This window comes from Eretmochelys imbricata, chromosome 2, assembly GCF_965152235.1.
Source record: "Eretmochelys imbricata isolate rEreImb1 chromosome 2, rEreImb1.hap1, whole genome shotgun sequence".
Lineage (NCBI taxonomy): Eukaryota > Metazoa > Chordata > Testudines > Cheloniidae > Eretmochelys > Eretmochelys imbricata.
Window position 1 is genome coordinate 208,995,860 of NC_135573.1, and position 18,684 is coordinate 209,014,543.

An 18,684-nucleotide genomic window follows, 5' to 3' on the forward strand; every position below is an offset into this window, starting at 1 on the left:
TAGCTTCTTAAACTATCTCATAAAACCATTGTACAGATTCCTTCAATACTTTCTTTGAAGTTCTGTGGGAGTAGTGGTCTATATTACATCAGAAAATTGTGAATGCCTGGCATTGACCTATAGTATGCAGCTGCTGATAGATAATAGTTGTCTCCTCAGTTGCAGTCCATATCTCCAATTGTTATTAATTTTTAGAGGTTTGAAACTTGTAGGGACCTGTGCTCTCACTGCCACTTGAAAATTGGAACAGTTGAACTGTCCTGTGAATTTGAACTGTTCTGGATCCACACAAATATTTTAAAAATAAAACAAGTGGATTATAGTTTGAAATGAGGTATTGTTTCCTTTCAAATATCTGGTAGATACATTCATGTCAATATGGCATTAATTGGAAACCATGTTGGCAATGTCAGCAGAGTTTTAAGTTTGAATGGACAGGGATACTAAACTATAAACTCTTATAACAGAGGTGTCAAATATATAGCCTGTGGGCCACACCTTTCCCTTTTTAATTTGATTGATTTGTCAATGACACTTCTGCAACATTAAATTTAATTGCTGATCACTTTTAATGAGGAAGGCAGTGGGAATTATTGCTGTAGGTATTGGGAATTGCTGCAGGGAATAAAGTGTAGAGGAAAGACTAGAGGAGGCTCTCAGACAATGAAGGGGCAGAGAAATAGAGTAAGGAGGATAGGAAACAAAGAAAAGGCAGGAATAGTTGTGGGCCTGAAAGGGAGCATGTTTTCTGAGTGAGCTCTGGATGTGAGAATAAGGCATGGAATAGAATAAAGATATGTAAAGCCACCTTCTTCCCATGATCTCTATGGAAGCCTCCCATAGACATCAGAGGGCATTCTGAATAGTTAGCAGTCTGAATGTAGCTTTCCCTTCTTTCTCTTGAATTCTTGTTGAGGTATTTTGGGGAAGCTTGCTCAGGTTATGTTATGAGGCTTAAATAGAAATAGAAGTTAAAATCCTCTACTATCTGGTCATTTTAGTACTTGTGAAAAGGTAAGAGAAGGGAAACTCTCCTCTTTTAAGTAGGAAAGGCACTAAAGAAACTGACCATGTTAACTACAGAATGAGAGATGTATTTGGCAACATCCCATAAGATTAGCAGATGATATACAATTAGTAAAACAGAATGAGATACAGTGAAAACCAGAAAAATAAAAAAACTTGAAAGGTGGGGAAAGCTTGCTATGCTTTCATAATCAAAATTTGTCATACTTAATACTTCTCCATATCTAAACATTTACAATTACTTAAAGCAAATTTAAGCCACATATGGCTAAGCTCCCTGGAAAAAAGTATTTTAGAAAAAAAATCCTATTCTGCTCTGTTTGCTTGTTTTCCTGGTTATTTCTCCTGTGTGCGTTTATACAGTAAAAATGGCCCTTCTTGGGTTGCTTTGTACTATAGTACACATTTTATTTTAAATATGGCTTTAATACTCAAGGAAAATAGGATAACAATAAGGAAGAAAAGAATATTATTAGAGAATCCTTAACTTTAGGTTTAGTTTGGGCCCTGTATATATCTCTGTGCATAGACAAATTTTTTTTTTTTTGACTGGGAAAGCTCTGCTTTAACATTCTGTTGAACTAAACATGGCTTAATAAAAGCTTATTACAAGACTAGCCTTGTAGGTATTTAATATCAAAGCGCAAATTTAATATTAGGAAAAATCGATTATATCAGAACATCTTAATATATTTGTGCAAATTAAGTTTTTAGTACGTGTTTGTATCTTGTAGAAATTCTAAAAAATAAGGATAATTCTATAATTTGAAAGGGGAGGAGGGCAGCTTTGAAACATTTAGAGAAAATCAGTAAACTCATTGTCAGAACCTAGAAATAATACAATTTTAAAGATTTTTTTAAAAAAAATGTTTTTATAAAAATAGTTACTTGCACTTTACCTGCTGGCTTTTCAATTTTGGTAGATAACATTCTGAACTCCAGCAGAGTTTTATAATCCCTAGTGCTTAAATATACTAAATGTTCTTTTTCCATTAAGGTTAATGTTCGTGAAGAAATTGAAGAGTTTTTTCCAAGATTGTGGAAGATAAATCAAGATAAAAGAAGGCTAATGAAAAATATTAAAGATCAGAAAATTAAAATTGAATGGGGGAAAAAATTGAACAGAAGATTGGTCAGATAGAAGCACTTGAATGTTTTTTTAAGGCTATAATGAATTGTTTGAATTGGGGAAGATACACGAAGTATGAAAAATGAAAAACTCAATGAAGAATGAAGAAAAGTAGAAAGCAAGAGTGAAGTAGAATTAAAAGAATCTGGAAGAATGAATGGGTCCTAGGTTAAGTAAATGTATGGTTTATGTTCCAGTGTCTGTATGATCAAGTTGTAGATGAATTTGCATGATTACTTAGTTAATAGAGAATTGGTGATCTGGTTCAAGTAGGGAATTATTTGAGGAAAGCATACAATATTAACAGTGGGTTAACAGACTGAAATTTGTTCAGGAGGGTATTGCCTAACCATTTGTCTTTCAGGAGCAATCAAAATATTATAATTACGGTACTTTAAATGTTAGGAGTTAGGCATTTATGTGACCAGTACCATTTGTAATACTATCTTTTTTGTTAGGAGTCTCGCTCCCAGTCAAAATCTCCAGCTGGGAGTCCTGCTCGTGTAAAATCGGAGAGCAGGTCAGGATCTCGTAGTCCATCGAGGGCTTCCAAACATTCTGAATCGCACTCCCGGTCGAGGTCAAAATCCAGGTATGTACTGAATTTGATAAAAATGAATTCTGCATCATATATCCATGGGTATGATGTAAGATACCTAGAGCTTCTGATATTTAGTTTCAACCAAGAAACACATTAAAACTCTCTAATATAGAAATCTGTTACACCCAATAAACAGTGGAAAAACATCAGAAATGTTTACTTGTATCTGAAGTCTTGCCTACATGAAGCAGAAATGTAGACTGTTGCATAACATGTTGGGCATTAACTGGGCCCTGTTGCTCTGCACTAAAATCCCTAGTGCACTTTAATATAGGGCTGTTTCAAACAGCACCATGTTCTTCTTTGAGGAGTGTCCATGTGGATGCTCCACTTCAGGTGAATCTGCGCGCCTGTGCTTGGAATCAGTGATTTTTAGTATCCATGCCTGGTTGGGTCACACGTGTGCTGTCCCCATCTCAGAGTACCAGTTTATAACCCAGTTAGTTCATAGTTAACTGCCCTATCTTTTCCCTGTTTGTTTTTCTTAAAAAAAAAAATAATAATAATAATAATAAAATCTTATTTTAGGAGTTTACGTTTCAGTTATTAGTATACTCCTTAGTGTAGTATAGTTACCCTCCCTCATGGGAGAACCGTATTCTAAGGGGCATGACCAGCTGTCCCTACCACCCTCTCAGAGGAAAGAGCACTTCCCCAAAAAAGCGACGGAGAAATGGGCTCCAACTTTCCTGTCTCAGGAAGCTGCCAAAAAGAGACTTTTTCCAGCCTCTCGGACATATCAGTATTGACTGCACCGAGACCATCCACCTCTAACATGGGCCCATTCGGTACTGTGCGAACAGAAGACCCTAAGAGGGCTAGCTCAGAAAAAGGCAAAAACAGGGAAATCCCTGCCTCGGTACTGCCAAAGCTAATCAAATGTGGCACTAAGCAGTTTGGCACTACTACAATCTATGGCACTACCTCCTGCCTCCACAGTGCATAGTGCAAGGCCCTCAGCACCAGCAACTGAGGTAAAGGCGCTGGTACCGCTGACAATACCCTCCTTGGTATTGATGCTCTCTGTACTGCAGCAATTCCTCTGGCATAAGGACCCTTTAGTCTCAACAGCACTGGAATCTCCATTCCTCGGTACTGATCTTACTCCAGCATGTTTGGTACCGTACCAAATTACCACACTAGCAAGATCAGCTCCTCCTTTATCCAGATATGATGATAATGATAATGAAGGGGAAATCTACTCTTCCCACTACTCCTCACCTATCCACACCAGACCAGGTCCACTACAACAGGAGTACCAACTCAAGGATGGTATAGACACCCATGGATGCTGCCACCAATGCCATTTCCATCACAGTGGTCTTATTGGGACTCATGGGCAGTGTACTGCAAACCCAGTCCTAAGCCTCCCAGTTCACAGAGAGAGGATGAGGCGTTCCTTATCACCCTTTGCACCTGTACCCTCTGCATCTCTGGAAGAGGCAGTTGAGGGAAGTCACCCTAGATACCAGTTTTTCATCCTTCTTTCTGGATGAAGCTATCATTCTTCCACCATCCACAAGGGGGGGGTGACTTTAAACAGTTCTAAGAACTATTTAAGAGAGTCACAGATTTATTAGAGATTCTGTTGGAACAAGTTGCAGATTCCCAACATAAGTTGTTGGACATCCTCCAGACTTCAGCCTCTTCTGAGATTGCCCTACCAATAAACGAGGCACTCATGGACATGGCCAAGACCATCCAGCAGACGCTGGCAACAATTCTACCCGCTTGTAAAAGAGCGGACAAAAAAATACTACGTCCCCTCCAAGGGAATGGAATTTTTGTTTTCCCATCCCACACCAAACTCTCCGGTGGTAGAGGCTGTGAATGAGCGGGGTAGGCAACATCACTCTAGAACCACTCCGTATGATGGAGACTGGAAGTGGTTAGACCTCTTTGGGCGTAAGGCCTACTTGTCAGTAACCCTACAATTCAGGATTGCCAATTATGAGGCACCGATGGCCAAATACAATTACACAAATTATTGAAAAAATGTCTGAATTTATTGATCATCTCCCAGAGGACAAAAAAAAAAGGCAGTTTAAGACCAACCACATCAGAGGCCCACCTTCTCGCTTGAACAGTCTTACAAGCCTCTCTGGACATAGCAGCACATTCCATAGCCATAGTCGTGTGACAAGTTCCCTGGCTCCACCTCTCTGGTTTTCCCAAAGAGGTACAATCTACTGTCAAGGATCTCCAGTTCGAGGGTGCAAAGCTGTTTGGAGCCAAGATTGATGAGTCTCTTCACACGTTAAGACTCCAGGGTGACTCTCAAATCATTGGGCATTTACATACCTTCTCAAAAGAAAAAAATAAGTATTATTTGGTGTAAAGAACAAGCTCTACACCCAACCTCAGAGGCATTATGACCCGGAAAGACAAAGACCCACTAGACAGAGACCACTCTCTTCTCAGCCCCTTACATCCCAACAACCTGCCTCTAAACAATGGTTTCAAGGATTCAGTTGAGGACCAAACATACCTCCCACAAGAGTCTTCTATTGCTGGAACCATCCAGCACCATCCATCCATTCAGAGACTGTCTGACTCCATTCCACCCAGCATGGCAAAACATCATGTCAGACAAATGGGTACGGGAAATCATCAAGACTGGCTCTTCTGTCCAATTTGTTTCCATTCCCCTTACCTATTCTCTCTGCCTCTCATTAGGGATCCTTCTCATGAACACCTACTATGACAGGAGGTAAACATCTCATACCTGGGGCAATGGGGGAAGCGTCATGCCTGGGGGGCCCAAAATACAAGTGGACACAGGGTACCATTTTCCTAGAGGTCAGCCCTGACTACACGATATTCCTACCTTCACAAATGGAAAAGATTCTATATATGATGCCAGAATAGGCAAACAATGGCAACTACCGCTCCTTTACCAATGGTATTGGATTACATACTAGAGCTCAAGGAACTTTGGTCTCTCAATGAGCTCGATCAGAGTACATCTCGCAGGAATCATGGCGTTCCTCCACAAAGTGGACAAGTTCTTGATCTTTGCCCAGTCTACCGCTAAAATGCTTCCTCAAGGGTGTTTGTAATCTTTAACTCGTAATACGAGCCACTACTCCATCATGAGACCTTAGGTTGGAGCTGCAATGCCTTATGGGGGCCCCTTTTGAACAATTAGTGACATGTTTACTTCTCCGCCTTTCAGTGAAGATGGCCTGCCTTGTTGCTGTCAGATCTGCCTGACAAGGAGAAGAACTGGGGGCCCTCATGGTACATTCCCCATGCACAAAATTTTTGAAAAACAGTTACCCTGTGACCACATCCCAAATTCCTACCTAAAACAGTTTCATCATTACATTTGAATGAACCTATCCATTTCCTATCGTTCTTCCCAGAACCTCATGGGATCAAACGTTTCATATCCTGGGCATCCCGGGCATTAGTTCCTTACAATGAAAGGATCAAGTCTTTCCGGAAGTTACCAAAGTTATTTCTTTCCATCACGGAACGATCTACAGGAGACACCATATCCAAACAAAGGCTGTGGAAATGGATCACCAGCTGGATCGACTTTTATTGCCATCAACAGCTACAACCCCCACCTGGGACCCGTACATACTCCACCAGACCATTCTTCACATCAGTAGCCTTCCTCAACAATGTGCTTGTTATGGACATCTGCAAAGCTAGCAACCTGGGCATCAGCCCATACATTTACATAACACTATGTCACAGAGCTGCATTCATCATCAGACGCTCTACTGGAACTTGTGGTTTTATTATCTGCCATGACTGCAACTCCAAAGCCCCTCTATTCCACCAAGGAGGGGCACTGCTTTACAGTCACCTAAAGTGGAGCTTGCACAGGGACACTCCTTGAAGAAGAAAGTGTTACTAACCCTGTGCAGTAACTGCAGTGCCTCAAGATGGTTGTCCCTGTGGGTGCTCCACTACCTTTCCTCCTCCCCTCTACATCAGCGTTTTCACACCAGAGACTGGAGTAGAGAAGGAACCGAAGGGGGGGCAATTGGTCACACAGCACTATGTAACCACCGGAGGCGGCGTGAGACGGGGACAGCGCATGTACGACCCAACCAGGTACCGCTACTAAAAACTCCTGTTAAAAGCGCAGGGGCACAGATTCACCCGAAGTGGAGCATCCACAGAGACAACCATCTCAAAGAACCTCAGTTATTGTACAGGGTGAGTAACTGTCTCTTAAAGCACACTAGGGAAAATTACAAATATTACTCATTACAATAGATACAAAGAGTGTGTCCTGGTGAAACTCCAGTGTTTGAACAACTACATAACACTCAAATTGATAAAAAAAAACAACACCCCCTCCTTCCCAAATGAAATTAACAAATCTGAAAAACAGAAGCCCCAAAAATACCTTATTGTGATTGTCATTGTTCTTGTTTGTTGTTGGGACATAGTTTCCGCTTTTTGTCCCTAATGCGCTGTTTATACAGACAGTAACAAAAGAGCTACCTGGCCCTAACATATCCTCTTAAGAAGTACTCCTATACAGGGCAGAAAACAGTCTTGCAAACACTATCTCTGTAGCTACTGTTTTGACAGTGTGGTATACATAATATAATTAATGTGCTTGGTACTGTTTTCACTTCCAACTTTGGAAAAAGGTTTTATAAATTATAGTTTTGGGAACGTCCCATACTCTTGACTGAAAAGTTGTGGAGCGATCTGAGCTGCACTAGTTCGTCTGAGAACCCAGCTTGCGGGGGGGGGGTGTGTGTGTGTATATATATACATATATATATATATAGTGACAAGGTTCCTGCTCTACCTTGGTGGGTCTTGCACTTATTGGTGACTTGGAGCTTCACGGCAGCCGTCAGCTTGGCCGTTTTTCTGAATTCACAGTCCAGGTCGACTCCCCTGTCTGACCAGGAGTTGGGAGGATTTGGGGGGAACCCGGGCCCGCCCTCTACTCCAGGTTCCAGCTCAGGGCCCTGTGGAATGCAGCTGTCTAGAGTGCCTCCTGGTACAGCTGTGCGACAGCTACAACTCCCTGGGCTACTTCCCCATGGCCTCCTCCCAACACCTTCTTTGTCCTCACCATAGGACCTTCCTCCTGGTGTCTGATAATGCTTGTACACCTCAGTCCTCCAACAGTGCACATTCTCACTCTCAGCTCCTAGTGCCTCTTGTTCCCAACTCCTCACATGCACACCACAAACTGAAGTGAGCTCCTTCTTAAAACTCAGGTGCCCTGATTATCCTGCCTTAATTGATTCTAGCAGATTCTTGAGTGGCTGCAGATGTTTTTAATCAGCCTGTCTCCAGAGGTTCCTGATTGTTCTGGAACCTTCCCTGTTACCTTACCCAGGGAAAAGGGACCTACTTAGCCTGGGGCTAATATATCTGCCTTCTGTTACCCTCCTATAGCCATCTGGTCCGACCCTGTCTCATATTTCTCTCTCCCCCCTTCCCCCCCCCCCGCCCAACACTACGTGGTTGGGCAACTTGGGACATCAGGCAGTGTACTCGTGACAAGCAATCTGCAGTGCCATGGTGGCTTCCAGCCCGGTGTTGTATGGTGAATTGGAAAGGTTGTAGGGACAGGAACCATCTGGTCACCTTTCCATTCTTCTCTTTATTTCGCTGCATCCACTGGAGGAGTGCATGGTTGGTCACAAGCGTAAACCGTCATCCCAGAAGGTAATAACATAGTGTTTCCATGGCCCATTTCACAGCTAGGCACTCTTTCAACCACGGCATACTTTTGCTCTCTTGGGAGGAGTTTCCTGCTGAGGTAGAGGATTGGGTGTTCTTCATCTCTGACCATCTGCAGTAGGACAGCTCCTAATCCTACTTCAGATGCATCTGTTTGTAAAATGAATTCTTTGTTGAAGTCTGGGGCTATAAGCACGGGGTTACTGCAGAGGGCTGTCTGTAGATCCATGAATGCTTTCTCTGCGGCATCTGTCCACTTCACCATGTCTGGACCCCGGGCTTTTATCAGGTCTGTCAGGGGACTCGCTCTGGTAGCAAAATGGGGAATAAATAGTCGGTAGTACCCCCGCAACATCCAGGAATGTCCGGACTTGCTTTTTCTGATTCGGCCGGGGCCAATTTTGGATAGCCTCTAGTTCGTTTAGTTAGGGCTTGACCATGCCTCTTCCTACAATGTAGCCAAGGTATTTAGCCTCAGCTAGCCCTAAAGCACACTTGGCTGGGTTGGCTGTGAGGCCAGCCCGTCTTAGCGTGTCCAGAACCGCTTCCACCTTTCCTAGGTGGGTTTCCCAGTCAGGGGTGTGAATAACCATATCATCCAGGTAGCCGCTGCATAATTGGTATGGGGCTGTAGGAGCTTGTCCATAAGACGCTGGAAGGTGGCAGGTGCCCCATGCAGTCCAAAAGGAAGAACAGTATAATGAAACAGACCCTCTGGTGTAGAGAATACCGTCTTTTCTTTCGCATCTTTGGCAAGGGGAATCTGCCAGTATCTTTTTGTTAAATCAAGGGTGGTCAAAAATCGGGCATTGCCCAGGCAGTCAACTAACTCATTGATATGGGGTATGCATCGAATATGGGTATCTCATTTAGCCAGCGAAAGTAATTACAAAACCTAGTGGTTCCATCGGGTTTGGGCACCAGCACAATCGGGCTTGACCACTGACTGTGGGACTCTGCGGTGGCTCCCAGCTCCAACATCCTTTTTACCTCTGCCTTGATCTCCTCCCTTTTTGCTGCTGGGACCCAATAGGGCCTTAAAGTTACCTTTGCCCCAGAGTCTGTGATAAAGTGGTGATATGCCTCTGTGGTCCGGCCTGGTTTGGTTGAAAACACGTCTTGGTATCTGTTGATCATCTCAGTTACCTCCTTCTTCTGGTTTGGTGTCAGATCAGTGGATATCCTGATCTGCTCCTGCATATTATTTTCCTGGATCGGGGTCTCTTGGGCCACTACACACGCCTCTCGTTGGTGCCAAGGCTTTAAGAGGTTAATGTGATAAATTTGTTCTTGTTACCGGCGTCCTGGCTGCCACACCTTGTAGGCTACTTCCCCCACAGGTTCAACCACCTCATAGGGCCCCTGCCATTGGGTCAAAAGCTTGCTTTCTGCCGTGGGTACCAACACCATCACCCAATCCCTTGGTTGGAACTGTCGGACTTTTGCCTGGCAATTGTAATGGGTTCGCTGGGCCTCCTGCGCCTTTCCCAAATGTTCTCATACAATAGGGGTGACCCGGGCTATCCGTTCTCGCATCTGCAACACATGGTCAATTATATTTCTCCCCTCATTGGGTTCCTCTTCCCAAATTTCTTTTGCAATATCTAGTATGCCATGGGGTGTGGCGTCCGTACAAAAATTCAAATGGGGGAAAACCCAGTTGAGACCTGAGGTACATCACAGATTGCAAACATAAGGTAGGGTGTCCCAATCCTTCCCTTGATTTACCACTTTCTTGATTTAGGGTGTAGGGTGTCCCAATCCTTGATTTACCACTTTCCTTATTGCCTTGAGGGTTTGGTTAAACCTTTCTACTAGCCCATCGGTCTGCAGATGATAGACTGAAGTTCTCAGGGTATGTATATGGAGCAGTGTACAGAGGTCCTTCATTAGCTTCGACATAAATGGGGTACCTTGGTCTGTTAATATCTCCTTTGGTAGCCACACTCAGGCAAAGATCCCCACCAACTCTTTAGCTATCGTTTTAGAGGCCGTGTTCTGCAGGGGGACAGCTTCTGGGTAGCGAGTAGCATAATCCAGAACAAGTATATATTGGTGGCTGTCTTCTCCAGGGGTCCCATTAGATCCATGGCTATTCTCTCGAAGGGGACCTCTATCATGGGAAGGGGTACTAAAGGTGCCTCAAGCGGGGACGGGGACTGTGCAGCTGACACTCTGAGCAGGACGCACAGTACCTCCGCACTTGTTCCTATACTCTGGGCCAGAAGAATCATCACAGGACCTGTGCCAGGCTCTTCTCTACCCCCAAATGCCCCCCCAAAAGATGACAATGGGCCAGACTTAATACAGCATTCTGGTGTTTTTGAGGTACTAGGATCTGCTGTACCTTCTGCCCCTGTACTGGTGCAACCTGGTGTAAGAGATTCTTCTTCATTATGAAGTAGGGTCCTGGTCCCTGGGTTTTCCCTTCCACGGGGACCCCACCTATTTCAGTCACCTCCTTCCTGATGTTGTCGTACCTTGGGTCTTCAGCCTGGTACTGTCCAAAATTTTCTCTCCTGGGGCTAATATGCCCGAGATCTAAGGGGCCAGTCTCTGTTGCCTCTACTGGTTCAGAGGCGAAAGGGTGTGGGTCAGACTTGGGTGCTTCTCCCTCCTGGGTGGCCTCCTTTGCAGCTGCTCGGGTCTGCCTACCTATGAGAGCAATCCTTTGGCTTTGGGTCAGTATTCGGGTTCCCAAGGCCTTAGCTGCCCTTCTTTCCCTTTCTGTTTTTTTCTACGCTGACTGGGAGTGGATAACAAATCGGGGGATATTTCAGAGAAGGTTGGGGGTTGCCAGTCTACTGTGGATGCCTCATTACTTTCAGGGCTTCCCCCTTTCTCCAATTCTCCTACCGGGAGTAAGTCTCCAAACCCTGGGAAGTCCCTCCCGATGAGCACTGGGTATGGGAGTTTAGGGACTACACCTGCTGCTACCTCAGTAGTGTTCCCCTGAATCTCGACTTTTTTATTGGGATGGTGGGGTAATAACCAACTGTCCCATGGACGCATGTTATCCCCGTACGCATAGCCCACAGCAGCTGACTGCGCTTCACGAGCTTCCCCGAGACAAGCGTGATAGCACTCCCTGAATCAACCAGTGCTGTGGTCTCTACCCCATTTAGCTTCACTGGTCTAGTATGCATATGTGGGGTTAGTGAGACCCCCACAAGGTGGATTTGGGAGCATGGGTTTGCCTAGTTCCCCAGGTTACACTACATAGGCTCCTCGGCATTGGGACACTGTGCAGCTGTGTGTCCCTACTCCCCGCAGGCAAAACATCTGTATGGAGCCCTAGGCATTCCCTGGTCTCTTAGTTTGGGTAGTCTAACATCACGATCCTCTTCCCCCTCAGTGCTCCGACTCTTTGTGGCTTCTGGTGGGCCTTCAGCCCCTCTCTTTTTCCACCTGGGTTCTCCTGGTGGCCCAGTCATCCGAGCGCTAGGGCATGGTGCTGCTAGTTTAACCGGGGTGCTTTTTCCTTAACTGGTCGGGTCAGCTCCCTCGCTGTCCTTCGCCTTTCTACCAGTGTGACAACCTCGTCATAGGTGGAAGGTTCGTTCTGGCTTACCCAGGCACGAAGGTCTGGCGGTAGTCCCTTCGTGTACCAGTCAATGACCAGAACCTCTAGTATCTCCTCCAGACTCCAGGACTCGGTTCGTAACCACTTTCGTGCGAGATGGATGAGGTCATATAATTGGGACCGCGAGGTTTTGTTTTCCTGGTTCCTCCACTCATGATACTGCATTCAGTAGAATAAAAATACCCTGATGAACCAGAGAGAGAAACATACCAAAAGTATCTTAGGGCTAAATGAGCAAGGGATAATGGTTCATGAGTATAGTTGCTGACTGTTTCAAACAGAAGGGGTAAATTAAATTACATAGGATGTTACACCATTTATTAAAGGTTCTCATCCTTTTTTGGTGGAGCTGTAATTCATGCTTTACCTAGCAATTGTTGCTAGTCTGGCAGGCAGTTTTTATCGCTCTGCATGAAGGCAAACTTGGACTTGTGGTCTTTGGAGAAAGCTATTTGGAAGGAAATCTGGAGTGTAAAGAGTATAGGAATATGTCTGAACCACAAATAAATGTGACATAGTAATGTGGGTAGGCATACTTGTGCTAACTTCAGTCTAGAAGGGTTGGAATGACTGGAAGAGTGGTGCATATATTTGTTGACTGTTTTACCCATGCATAGCTTGCAGTAGCCATAGTCCCAGGAGGGCTTGTACTGCGGTAGCTTTCCCTCCCCCCCATCCGCCCCATCCTCACTACCTACCACTGTTACCCACACTAGTTAGATTAAAGCTAGTGTGGGTATAGTTGCCTGCACTGCAATTGCACTTACACATGTAGTATAGACATACCCTAGGGCTGGCTGGTGGTACTCACAGTTGGAATGCAAAATGATATTTAGCCATCAGGGAAGTGTCCACAGCTAGAATCTAGGAAAAACAGCCACGAAGGCCATTCAGAGTGATGACAAAGGTAAGAAGCTTGAGTTGGAAGCTCTTAAGAGCTTTGTGGCTGTTACGAGAATGATTGAATGTGAAAAGGTTGCTGTCAATTGCAATCACTAAACGGTCAAATCTGTAGAAGCCTGAATACAACCAAACTTTAAATGACACAGTGAAGTTTTTGTAAAGGGCATTTCTGAGGATGATCTCTAAACTTATGTAATTGAGATCAATGACTTCAAATCAACCAAACTGGTTTCTTTATAATTACTGTCAGACAATTTCTGTGGTTTACCAAAACTTTTCAGGTCCGCTGACTTGCAGTTAGTTGTGAGGTGTTAGAGCATAGGTTTCTTAATGAGCATAAACGATATGAATGCCAAAAGACCATGAATTGAACTCTGCAAACTGTCAGGCATTCTTTGGCTGTTGCAGTATGTTTCTCTTGGACTGTTAGGCCAGGAGGACTGTACCCTACCTGTGACTATGATACTTGTGTGTGGAAATCACATAACTTTGAACAGTTTTGTACCATCCTATTGAGAACAGCTGGACATGTGTGAATGATGTGAAGAACAACCTACCTACCTGAAACTAGCATGGTCCTTCTGGCCTTAATTTTGGATTACTGTTGAGCTTAGGTTTATCTCAATCATAAAAGTTAGACAGAAAAGTCCTGCTAGATCTGTCCATATCCCTGCTGATGTAAGACTTGCTTAAAACATAGTATATTGGGCTTCCATATCACTGCATGTTATAGATGTCATTTTATATTAACATGCTGTGAGTGTAAGATTAGAAATCTTTTCTCTAATTTAAAATATATTCCAGTTCACATGGCCAAAGTGTACTTGCCATGTGAGTTTGAATCACATTACTGATCAGACTCAGTCCAGTTTTAAACTACTACAAATCTGCAGTTGTCAAATCTATAGGCACATTAAGAAGTAGAATTTAAACAATATTTTAAATGTTATTTATTGTGTGTGGTGATAGTGAATTTGTGAAATCTCTTTTAGGGACATGTACTTTTTAAAATTTAATTTATTGCGTGTATTTCACATACATATCATATATATAATTTCTATATATACCTCTGAAAACTTTTTTCTTCATTGAAGGTCCAGATCAAGAAGACATTCTCACAGACGTTACACTCGCTCCAGGTCCCATTCTCATTCTCATTCGCATAGGAGACGATCTCGAAGCAGATCGTACACACCCGAATATCGTCGCCGAAGGAGCCGCAGTCATTCTCCAATGTCTAACCGAAGAAGGCACACTGGCAGCAGAGTATGTGGTATTAATCAAGGCTGAGTATTTTAAATAAATGATGTAAGGTATCGCTCGCTGTGGACATTTCTATCATAAGGGAGGCTAGTTTCTTTTTTTAAAGTGCTTATGAGTTTACTGTATTTTCTTTGTGTATGTGGATGAATAAGGCAAGAGAAACTCCAGGAGATGTCTGCCTCTAAGCCTGACTGAAGGAGTAAGAGATTTCTGGATTGGTTATCCATGCATAGCTTGCAGTGTACTGTGTTCAGGGCACTTGTGACTATTCATGTCCAATAACAGCTAAAGAAGGGCTATGATTAGGATGCATTTCTTGTGCCGCCTTCTTGAGGGAGGTGCTCTATGGGCTCTCGTCTTGGTGCATCTGGAGTTAATCAGTTCTGCTAAGTGCTTTGGCTGGATGGGATTTGGGAACATAATGTAGGAATCTGCCTATATAATGATTCCAGCCGGAGGAGTAAAGAATCTAGCCTTGCCACAAAGTCTCATCTGCAACATGATAGCATGTAAGGGGGAACAAATCTGTTGGCATTGAATGAATAAAAGTGGCATGGATTTTTGAAGAATAAACATTGTTATAAGTTTTTTCAAATAAACTACACTTTTATTTAGCTACAGTGTAAACATTAGTTTATTATGTATACTTATGAAAGGCAATATCTAAGTATATCAAAGCACTTTACAAACAAACCAAACCCCTATTTTAAAGACAAGCAAGGGGGGATAATAGAGGGATTAAAATTATTTACCTAAGATTAGACATTACATTGGTAGGATAGGATCATGATTCCTGGTTCTCTACTTAAACCCTTAGACATTATTTCTTATGAAAGATATCTAGACTTCTCTGACACACTTGAATATGCCTCAAATTAATTTTTATCTAATGAAATTTCACTGTATTGGACAAATACAAAATTAAAAGGAATGAAAGATGACAGGATGTAACTAAGGAGTAATTCTGCATCTTGCTTGACTTGACCATCTTGTCTGAATTAACTGTTTGGCAGGACTTCTTGAAATGTCAGTGTAGGAATTGATTTTAGCCTATTTTATCAATGATCTGGGGATGAATTAATTAGATTTGCAGATGACATGCCAAATGGAGTTGTATACACTTAAAATATTGAGAATACATGTTTAAATAACTCTTAAAAAAATTGGCTGGAATTAATAATAAAATTTAGGAAATATGCCAGTTATCTTCTTAAGTGAGGGCTGAAAGGAGAGGCAAGAGTAAATTCTGCTACTACTTTAGAAAAGACAGTGCAAATCATTCCTCTTCAAAAAGGTCTTTCTACCATAAGAAAGGCACTTACAGCACTGATTCCCTCCCCTCCCCCCCCTCAACCCAGGTAAAACTCTTGGAGTCTCCAAAAAGGTAAATTTATAAAGTCTAAAAAATTGAAAACAAAAGGCCCAAGTAGAATTTTTTTCTTTATATAGACAAGTGCCAGAGATGCTATCAAAAACACTAGGAATTTCACTATTCCCGTTGGTTTTATGTGAAAGGTTTCTCACATACTATGGTGATGGGAGGCAATATTAAATTAATCCCTCCTATAACAGGGATTGTAACCTATTGCATAAGTTTGCAATGTGATACAGTGGCATAGTTATTGTTATATCTAGCTGTCTTTCGCACGTTAGAAAGGTAATAGCAATGGTTGAGCCATCTTTGGGATACTATGTGCAAATAGGAGATTTACAGAAGGGCAGTACAGATAGCAGTATGTATAGAGGGACTTGCCCATGAAGAAAAGCTAGAAGAAATATTTATTAAGCTAAAAAAACTACTAAAGCCATGCTGTAACAAACACAAATAATTAAGGGTGTCAAGGATAAAGAAGAAATTGCTTAATGGTACAGGGAGGAATAACTGGAAATTATGGAGTGAAATGGAGCCAGTTAGGCTGAACTTCAGGGGAAAAAATGCTTAAACATGCAGTTGATGCAATAATCTTCCAAAGGAGGAGTTGGCATCCTTGTTCAAATTACTCAGACTTGAGCAAGACAAAACTATATTGAAACATTAAATAAAGTAGTGAAGCCATTCTGGATCAAAGGAAATAACAAAAAGGCAAAGTATACAAAAATTTCTGGGGAATATCAGGCATTGGTGTAAATGTGAATTGGATAAGATTTATTTTTTATCATACATTTTGGTGTGTCACTTTGATCCATGATCAAGAGTAATCAGTACCTGTCTGAATTACTTTAGTTTCTGGAAGAAATCTGCCAGTGTGAAATCTGAGGTGCTGCTCTTTACATTGTTGCAAGTAGCTCTACCTCCCATATAGGCTTTTAGCCCACATCAGAGCCCTTCCTATCAGTAGTCCTCTGTCTCTCAGCTCCAGTTGACAGTTAGTTTAGTGAGTCAGGCACTCTTACTTCAGCACTTCTATAGCTATGGCAGCAGAAGCAAGATCCAAATGAAACATGGGGCACTATAGTGACTGGAGTATGCCTGATTGATTCTGCGGCAAGCTTGCCCACAGGATCTTGACCCTCCTTCAAGACCAAGAGAGTCCCACAAGTCTGATGACAACAAGAACCTGTGATCCTGATGGGCTGGGCAATATGCTGTTTGGTATTCCGCGAGATGATTTACTGAGTCAGCAAGCTTAATCCGATTAAAATGGATGACTTAAGTCTTTACTGCCAGGGGGAATGAAAGCTGAAAGGAGCTCTTCCTGCAAATGTATTTGTGACTACTAAGAATACCAGCGCTGTCCAGCTATCCACTTACTATAAAGGACAACTCACGTACTTCTGATCCTTTAGGAAGTTCATCTAATGTATACCTTTTTTCTCTGATCCGTTGGGTCCTGAGGAAACTGAATTCAGTGGCTCTGATTCTGATCACCCCCAATTTGGTAGAAATGATCAGGATGATCCTGTTGGAGAATAGATGTCCTTCCTAGTCTTGAGTCAAAGCCTCCATGTGTTGACTACCAGAAAAGGTACTAGAAAAGCTGTTTAAAGATCTGGATTGCAAAAGAGAATCTCTGGCTTGCTAGGCTTTGTCAGGCAAGGTAGTTTCCACCTTGATAAATTCAAAGGCCTCTACAACCATCCTACCACAAAACACCCTTCCCCCTTTCTCCCCCTTCCCCCCCACTCCTATTATTAGTATCAGATTGAGAGAGAAGTTCACAGATTTCAAAGCCAGAAGGGACCATCATGATCATCTAGTCAGACCTGCACATCACAGGCCGCAGAACTGCAACCACCCACTCCTGTAATAGGCCCATAACTTCTGGATGAATTACTGAAGTCCTCAAATCGTGAGTTGAAGACTTCCAAGTTACAAAGAATCCACCATTTGCTCTAGTTTAAACCAGGAAGTGTCCCAAGTCCCATGCCACAGAGGAGAGTGAAAAACCCAATGTCACCTGGGGGTAGATTCCTTCCTGATCCCAAATATGATGATCAGTTAGACCCTGAGCATGACCCACCAGCCAGACACCTGGGAAAGAATTCTCTGTAGTAACTCAGAGCCCTCCCCATCTAGTGTCCCATCACCAGCCGTTGGAGATAGTTGCTGTCACAGATGGGCTGCATGCCATTGTTGGCTGTCTCATCATACCATCCCCTCCGTCGGTTTATCAAGCTCAGTCTTGAAACAATTTAGTTGTTTTGCCTCACTATTCCCCTTGGAAGGCTGTTCCAGAACTTCTCTTCTCTTTGATGGTTGGAAACCTTTGTCTAGTTTCAAGCCTAAACTTGTTGATGGCCAGTTTACATCCATTTGTTCTTGTCAACACTGGCACTTAAAGACCTCTCCCTCCCTGGTATTTTCCCTCTGATGCATTTATAGAGAGCAGTCATCTCTCCCCTCAGCCTTTGTTTTGCTAGGTTAAACAAGCCAAGCTCTGTGATTCTCCTCTCATAAGGTAGGTTTTCCATTCTTCTGATCATCCCAGTAGCCCTTCTTTGCACCTGTTCCAGTTTGAATTCATCTTTCTTAAACATGGGAGACCAGAATTGCACATGCTATTCCAGATGAGATTTCACCAGTGGCTTGTATCATGGTAATAATACTTCCCTATCTGTCCCTAGTTTCTGGCTCTGTCTCCCAAGGAGGCTTAAAGGGATTATCTGTCTGTCCTGATGGGCATTTGGGTACTCATAATGGGCTTCTCCCAAGTCACAAGGTTGTTGAAAACAGCGAAGAATATTCCTACCAAACTGTTCCCCGTTGAGCCTGTTTGAAGTCTGGCCTTTGCTTACCCATGGTCTCAGGCACAATACGTAGTTCTCCTATCTCTGCCTACCCTAGTTCACTTGGTACATTACTAGACATAGTCCAGATTCCAATCTGATGAGCAGCTCTGTTATAAGAAGCACACGGGATCTTTATAGGGGAGAAGGCAGAACACCGCATTTATTGAGAATACAAGAGTTAGCATATGCTTTTCAATCTCTCTCTCACACACACACTCCTGCCAGTTGATGTTTATAGTTACCAGTCCAGAGTCTGGATCAATCTAGTGGCCAGCCAGA

General features: G+C 43.1%; 1 protein-coding gene across 1 annotated transcript in view; it reads left to right on the top strand.

Moving 5' to 3' along the window:
• The window catches only part of TRA2A (transformer 2 alpha homolog), a 53,353-nt gene that overhangs the window by 9,713 nt on the left and 24,956 nt on the right, over positions 1 to 18,684 (top strand). The window contains 2 exon segments of the mRNA XM_077811379.1: positions 2,614 to 2,747; positions 14,007 to 14,178. Coding sequence (XP_077667505.1) covers positions 2,614 to 2,747; positions 14,007 to 14,178 — 306 coding nt within the window.